The sequence below is a fragment of the Antrostomus carolinensis genome, unplaced genomic scaffold (genome assembly GCF_000700745.2).
Source record: "Antrostomus carolinensis isolate BGI_N321 unplaced genomic scaffold, ASM70074v2 scaffold2939, whole genome shotgun sequence".
Taxonomy (NCBI): Eukaryota; Metazoa; Chordata; class Aves; order Caprimulgiformes; family Caprimulgidae; genus Antrostomus; species Antrostomus carolinensis.
The window spans coordinates 94867-103308 of record NW_010337694.1 but is presented as its reverse complement, the minus strand read 5'-3'; the positions used below and the strand labels follow the sequence as shown (position 1 = coordinate 103308).

General features: G+C 37.3%; 1 protein-coding gene across 1 annotated transcript in view; it reads left to right on the top strand.

The window, feature by feature from the left end:
* Positions 1 to 8442, top strand: part of LOC104530603 (DENN domain-containing protein 1A) — a gene marked incomplete at its 5' end in the record, with an annotated part of 179147 nt that overhangs the window by 104732 nt on the left and 65973 nt on the right. The window contains 1 exon segment of the mRNA XM_029086801.1: positions 2283 to 2384. Within this exon segment, the coding sequence (XP_028942634.1) occupies positions 2283 to 2384 (102 nt within the window).

Sequence of the window (8442 nt, the reverse complement as noted above, 5' to 3'; positions counted from 1 at the left end):
AAAGAACCATGTGATTATGTGACAAAAGCCCTTGTCAGGATCTGATAATACCTTTATCAAAGATTCCAGTGAAAGGAAAGGTGATAAGAACAGATAAGGATGAAGATGAACTGGTCAGTCTGCATTGCTCTAGGATAAGCCACAATTGACTCATTGAAAAATTATAGATTTTCAAATGCATTGCGAGACAGTTGCTATAAATCAAGTTAGTCTCGAGTGTTTTATTAAATTTGAGGGTTTGTCTCCAGGGAGATCCACTGGCTATACAAATATTGAGAAGTTTTAAAGTAAGGTTGTGCTTTTCACGGTGTAAAGGTACAGCAGACCAGAGTTTAATACGAGCCTTCCTTTAGGATACAGTTATTTCTGGGCCATGTGTGGCAATGATTATAGTTACATATGTCATCATCCTTGCACCATGAGCAACATCCTTTTGTGCATGCTCCTTGGCAGATAGCCGCTTGTCACGAGCCTGTTCTTTGCTACAGAAACCCCCGAGATTTTGCTGAAGGGAAGGTGCAGATTCGTCACCAGAGTTACAAAAACATCTATTGACAAGTTCAAGCACGTTTGTTGCTTCTTTGGCAGGAATCAAGAGAAGGTTTTAATTCCTTCTGTCTTGTCCTACTAGCACTCAATTTTGACAAGCTTCTGGCTTTGGTTAAGTGCATTGCAAGACCTTTTTGTTGGAGCTTTTTAGACTCCTCTGAGTATAAGTGAGATTTTTAATTTTCTGAAACAGGAAGGAGCAAATCAGTTTGTCTGGTGCTTCCGGACTCCTAGAAGGAGCAAGACTCCTGGATTGCTTTAGAGTTTATCAGATGCAGCCAACAGAGTGACCTTTGGTTCCTGAAATGTAGAGGAAAGTACCTGGTTTGTCATGCAGTACTTGAGCTTCTTGTATGGAAAGCATTAAATGTAATATTCTTCCATTTAAGTTAAAGAAATTTCTCATGGAAGACCTGAACTTAAATGTCTACAAAGTGTTTTTTATAGTTGTTGGCTTTTTTTCCCCCTGCAAAGTACACAGCAGTTTTCTTTATAGACAGAGAGCTGAGCCTTGCAAACTGAAGGTAATTATTTAGATGCCTAAGGCTCAACTTTGCCATTGTTTTAGAGCTTTAGTTCCTCTTTTTAAAAGGAAATTATTCCCTCCATCCCGCAAAACCTTAATTAAAAATTGAGTATGTTTTTGTTAATTTTCCTCCTGAGTAACTTGCATTTGCTCCTATGTATAGGTATGTAGGTACTTAAACATTTGTTTACAGTGTTACTGAGAAATTTCCTTAATTACCACATTTTATAGTTCCACTTTTTCTGATTGTGAATTTTCAAAGCTGTATTTGAAGAGGACTTAAATATGTATGGTTAGTCAGTTAAAAAAACCCCAAACAAATGATTCAGTACTCCTGTTGGTGAAAAAAGTGTTAAAATAAATATTTAAATGCTACTCTGTTTAATATCCGTGATTCGTTTACTGTTGTGTAAGCAGGGAAATGTTTAAATTTGTTTAGGTCACCAATACCTTTAGACACTCAAAGTCAAAGTTACTAATGATCATTCTTTTGAGAAATAGGTTATGCTTTTTTTTTTATGTCCATGTTGTAAACACTCAACTAGATTAGAGACATTTCTTTCAATTCATGGGAACAGGATAAAAAGTTTAGACTTGCTGAACATTAAGAGACTAGGATATGATGGAGCTATTTTTCTCTTAGGTTTTTTTTTTTTTAATTGTAATTATTTAGTAACCTCTGGTAGTATCCATTTTAGCTACAAGTTTACAACTGTATTTATTGGAGTTGCAAAATTGAACCTGTAATTTGGAAACCAGTTCCCATCCCTGACTTACTGCAGCTCTTAACTCTTAAAAAGCCCCTATTTATTGTTGTTTAAATTAATTTTTACATATAAAAAGATAGACTTGAAATCTTGATTCAGCTAGAAACTGCTAAATGTGCAAACGGGATACTAGAATGAAGATAAACATTAGCAGAGGTGCTTGAAATAAATCTCAAACAGTAACTCTGCTTTTGAAAATTTCAGTATGCGCAATGTTAAGAACTTCCCTCTGCAAATTGAAAGTTAATTTTTCAACACTGTAAAATGTGAATAAATAAAACAAATTATGAGAGAAAGACAGGAATGTGGACTGCTTTTTAAAATGCTTGAAGTTTTGTAATACCATGATGCTATGCCATCACTTGTGTCCTTTATGCATAAGATTTAACTCTCTATGCTTCTATTTTCCTTTCCCTTTTCTTGAATTTGCTCGTATTTAGAAAGTAAGAAACATGGCCCTGGAAGACGTCGTGATTCTTAATGTAGACACCAACACACTGGAAACCCCTTTTGATGACCTTCACAGCCTTCCCAATGATGTGGTATGTATAAATTGATTTATTCAACTATTCCATCACTTACAAGTGTAAATCCCTTTGACCTGTTTGGTTTGTAACTGAGGTGTCTCCTTGTGTTACTCTTCTTATTATAAGTAAATGGCTTTACCTCAATTCTTTCCTGTTTTGAAGTGTTCAGCAATGTTTGTTTGAACATTTGCAGACATATTTTTAAGTCTCCTAATGAAAATTAGCTAATGCCCCCCTAAGCTGGAAATGCTGCAGCAACTCAGTTTCGCTTTTGGAATGGCATGGTCGTCTGAAGAGTTAGTCTTCTAGGGGTAAAAAAGAGAAATGAAAAACACGCTGGTTATAGTACATCTGAACAGGAAACAAAAATGCAAACTTCTTTCTTCGTGGTGTGAAAAGTACTACTATTCTAAACCATCTTTATCCATTCCATTAGGAAAAAAAAAACCTGCTTTTTTTTAGGTAACTTTTATTTCCAAATGAAATTGTGTGGTTTTCCCTGTGACTTCGTTCAGGTAAACTTTAATGAACTTAATCCATTTTATATCCTGAGTTGTGATATCAAATGGACTATTTCATATTCACTTCTAGAACTGCTCAGTGCATTTCACTTAATGGGACAAAAATACATCCAGCTTGCTTATTGCTGCTCTAATCATCCTCACTGGAGAAGCTGAGAGGGAAGAGGGGTAAAGTGAGTAAGAGTGTAACAAGCTATTTTTAAGTCAGAGAGTGACTGTTTAGGAGAAAACGGCAGGGGAAAATCTGGATTTCTTTTAGTCGTTCAAAATATTGTGCTGCCAGTTAGATCTGTTCCTTTTTACGTGGAGTTGAGAAAGAAAATTGATATGCAGGGAGCTCAATGTAAGCCAGTCTGTTTGAGGAGAAACTCAAGTAATGGTGAATACCCAGTGCCTCCTACTGTGACATCCCGTCATTTCTCTGTGGTCTGTGGTGTGATCCATTCTTCGAAAACAGTGAGCCATGGATGAAAGGTCCATGCTGATTGTGAACGTTTTGGCTTTAGTCAAGCATTTAGTCTATGAAAGTTACTTCCATGAATTTTTCTGGCTTTATATAGTTTTTCATTTAGATTTCACTCCCAGCATCCAAATCTGCCAGCTGGTCATCGCTCGTGCCATTATCCACAGCCCAGGGAATGACAGACTTGTAAATTGCATGGAATTATGTAAGAAATGTCTGGACACAGTGAGTGCGGGGCCTCAAACATGTATATGATTTGTCAACAATCAAGTATTATATTAGATTTTATGAGACTTCATTAAAGGAGCTGTTGTAGGCACACTGTAGAACATCAGAAGAGACTTCACCAATAAACACAGAACTTCAAGCTTTGGAATGTAATAAATTTTAAGAGACTTCCTTCCTTTCATTATTTACTTTTACTTCACTTTTATAACAGTAGAGAGTTGTGTTTTATTAGTTCAAATTTCTTGATTCAGTTTTCCACAGGTCTGTTTAAAAGCTACATTTTATCTTGGAGGATGTTTGGAGCATAGCAGAGGAAGTGCTGCCAGCAAATTCAATTAACTGGCATGGCTCACAAATAGCGTACATGCTGTATTTTTTTTTCACAACTGCTATATAAATACAGCTGGGATTAATATTTGTCGCAACAAAGCCTTAACTTGAATTGTGTTACATTGTGTAATTAATGTTTGGGATCAGTGTTTGTCTTACTTAGCTTTGTTTCATTATTTCAGTTACCTAGATAATGAAGTATACTCCTCCAGGTCTTTTCCTTCAGACTGCTTAATATTTGGCTTTGACCACTAGAGAGCAGCTGCTCTTCTTTGCAAGAATTGAATTTCTGTCAGTTCTTTCATGCATCATGTGTTTGGAACTGTAAGTGGATCAAGTTGTTCATCTCAGCAGGGAGAATCTAAAGCCAATCCATTATACTTTTTTTTTTTTTTTTTTTTTTTTTTTTTTTTTTTTAATAATTTTGCTTCCCTGGGAGGATGGGGAGATTCTGGGAGTGTGTCTCCCCACTGGTCTTAAGTCTAAATAAATGCATTTATGATCTGACAAACTACAAATGTGTTCAACAGTTTCATGATCATAAATGGCTGTTATGTCAAACTATTCTGCCAGTTTTGCTACTTAATGTGAACAGTGAGCAATTAATGTACTGCTGAATAGACACAAAATTTACTTTGCTAAATTAAATCTATCTATATTCAACAGTGAGGAAAAATGCATTTGCCATCAGGTAATTAATCCGGTGGAAAATTTTTAAAGCTCTTTTTCCCCCTCTCCTTGAACAGCTTTTTTAATCAAGTAAATGAGGTCCTGTGATTATTTTAGAGCTTCAGGTAGTGAGTTCCGCTTGAGCTTCATGACAGTGATGTTGCTACCTAAACTGTTGATTCTTGGGAATCTAGAATGAACTATTCTTTAATCTTTCACTCCTAGGATCCAAATGAACATAGGCTACAGTTAAATGTCTTTCCAGTTAATGTTTTTGCCAAAGGAGCTGGACAGCATTGAGAGAGTTCCAGCAGTCAGTTTAAGTAATTTCTTTGCTCCGGTTTACCTCAGTCAGGCTTCCTGAACTCTTCAGGTCAGGTCTCTGAAAATCAAGGTGTGTGTTACTGTGTTACTGATGAACCATTAGAAATGCGAAAAACTGTCCCTCCTTCGCCTTCTGCCTCTAATATGTTGCTGAAAATCTGGCAGCATGAGAACACCCTGGGAAGTAACTTTCCTTTTAAAATAGTCAATATTAAAAAAAGAGATTTATTAAGGACTGTGATTACAATAAGTGCATCTGCTGCTGACAAGTCTCCTACACCACCGTCTGTGTTGCAAGGAATAGCAAAGAGGGGGTAGTAATTTTTTTTTTATGCAACCCTTATGGATTTTTCATGTTTTTCCAAATAAGTGTCATCTTCTAGTCTTAGTTGTAGTCAGAGCTTCATATTACAAGGAATAAAGCATAAGCTCGCTCTGTCAGCTTGTAGTTTTTATTAAATGAAGCCCTGATGCAATGCAGTGTACTGCGCCAAAGAGATCTTGCATATCCCACGGCTGTGAGAGTATTGTACATTTGCTGTAGCCTATGAATATCTTGGACTGTCAGTAATTTAGTCGTGGATGCTACTCTTGTCCATTCATTAACAAGTTACCACAAGTAGGAAGCCTGTGTTACTGATTTTCACTTAGCAGGAAATTAACTGCTTTCAGGACAGCAAGAACTACCAAAGTACAACTCTAGAGCAGAAGCGTTTTCTTAAAGGTGAATCCATTTTTATTTCTTACACTGTGTTTGCAATAGAATGTTTCTTGCTTTATTCATGTTGACAACTGAAAAGCCTTGGACCTAATTAAAAGAATTTCCACTAGCACCTTTACTGAACCATTTCATTATGCTGCATTGCACAGATTGCATTTTGAAACATGGTGATAGTTTAAATCTGACCTTTAAACCCCAACTGCCAGAAGTATAAAAATCTTCTTTAAAAACACTCTCAGAGTAGACTGCATGTATATGTGTCTGTTTGTCTAGAAATAAACTTCATATTGAGTGGTCAGAGTATTTTTTTTTAATAAGTATTACTGCCTCTTTAGGCAGGAAACAATCATAATTCTGCTTGTATAATCTACCTTGCTTTATATACTAATTTACTCCAGAGTAAACAGGAATTTTTTTCTTATTTGTTAGTCTCTTTAAATATGTTGTTGTTGATATTTTCTTTAAAAAAAAAACCAAAACCCTATGACATGACAATTGCAGTAGTCCTGATGGAAAGAGTAACAGTGTGCATATATAAAATAGACATCCTACGGTGTTTGATTTAGTCTTAGAAGAGAGCAAATGATCTGAAAGATTAAGGAATTAGCAAAATACCTGTCAATATTCTGCTTCTATATCAAATAGGGAAGCTGAAAGGCAGAAAGGCTGTGACTAGCCTTCTGAGCTTTTAGTTTGTTGTAAAACAAAGCACAGAGCCTTTTTCTTCTATATAGATGGCAAGTTCTTTATCTTCACATGAATGTTAAAAGAAAACCGCTTATAAAAATGTTTGATGGATTTGGAAGTTACTCAGAGCTATAGACATTTTATTGCATTTTTAAGAACTACTTTTAAATGGTTTGCATGAGTTAATATAGGAAATAAACACACACTTCATACCTACAACATCAGACCCCTTCAGTCATGGAGAAGTTAAGTGTGCTGTTTGGGTTTGGAAATCTGATGAAGCTTTTCCATTTTGAGAATAATGGAGCTCCTTGAGAGACTTTATCTCGGTGAATAGGAGTCAGCTTATTTTACGGGCATGATAGACTAAATCTGTTATCATGTATTATGTTAAGATGTGCTTATGGGCTCATTAATGCATGGATCAGTGGCACGAGCCTCAGCATTCAGATTTATGAACAGTGCTGGACACATTCTTGTTTCTGTTACACTAATAACTGTAATGAAATTCCTTCTACAATAGAAGCTGCGGCAAATTTAAAAGGAAATGTCTTTGTAACTGTTTTTGTAAACACAAGTGCAAATATAATGTCTAGTTTTAAAAGAAGCAAAAGTAGTGCACAGTCCGGATTACATATTTAATGTAATAAAGATGAGGAGTCACTGTCCTGCCCTCCCCAAATCCAAGGCTACTGAAGGAGGAGGTGAGGGATGTGCCTACAGGTGGGACAGAGAACAGTGGTTCAGGAAAGGCAGCGAAGGCGGGCTGGTAGCAAAACCCCCAGGCAGAAAAAACTCAACTCCTCCGGTGGGATTTTGGAGATATGGATGAGGTCAGAATAAGCTTTTGTTATGAGCTGGAGGATGGGGGGAAGGTCTTGGAAGGTAATTTGAACATTTGAACCATCAGCTTATGTTTTATGAGGTATTATTCATACTCTCAGAGAACACAGTTCTGTTCACTACAACAGAATCTGCTTACTCTGTAAATAATATTCCTACAGCGTTTCTTGCATAGTGTGAAGTATATAGAGCTACCCCAAGGGAGTTTTTCAGAATAGCATTTGAAAAAGGAAGACTTGCTAGTTATTGATATAATTATTTCTGTTAAATTCATAGTATGGATATTTATGGAGTCATTCATGTTTTTTCTGCAAAACAAGATGACTGGGGATTTCCTGGCTTTCTGCTTTCCTTCTGAAACTGTGGGTTCTTCCTGTCTTCTGCGTAAGGTATCTCATCAAACTTGGCTTTTACAAATGACATGACCACATCCTCTAAAAGCTCTAGTTGAATTTCTTTCAAGACTCAGTGCCCAGATTGTTGTTTTTGTTGGTTTTGTATTGCAATGCGTTCTGTGAGATGTGTCTCAAAAACTTACCTTGTCCTGGTTCTGTCTGCAACACCAAAAAATTGCTACTGACATAACTATTTGTTAATGATTTAATGTCACCTCTAACCGGTGCAGCACAGGCACAGCAAGCCTGATGTTAATCTTTGAAAGGTTTTTTTTATCTCCTTTCCCAGCTTGTGTTTGGGAAAGAAAAACGCTGTCACTAGCAATAATGTATAGATACACAACCTTCCTGAGCTCTAAGCACTGGAAAAGAGACATCAGACTAAGTCACAACCTTCCTGGGTGTATGGGAAATTCGGAAGCGCAGAGAACAGTAACGAACAATCCTCTAAAACTTTAGCCCTTGGTATCCACAGAAAATAAAGAATATTCAGGTAACACGGATCATGGTAATTTTAACTCTGCCTGCATAGAAATGTGCGTTGTTGATATTTGCTGAGTTGTGATGGGCGAGTGTCTCTGTGTAGACGGCAATGAGAGCGTGAGGGCTGTGTTCGCCATGACGTGCAGCTGTGTGAATCCCAGGTCGTTAAGCCCTCAGCAGGGGAAGGGGAAGGGCGGGAAGGTTGAGGGACGAGCCGTCCCACACACACACAGGTGGGTGAGATCTCCTGGGAAACAACAAGGAAAAAACTCCAGTGGCGAGTGGCCATTTTGAAGGACAGAAGGTTGTTGTTCATTGCAGAGTTTTACCACAGTGCAGGTGTGTGTGGCGGGTGGCACTGGGTGTCTGTGGCGGGGGCTGCGGGGCCTCTGTGAGGGAGAGACAGGCT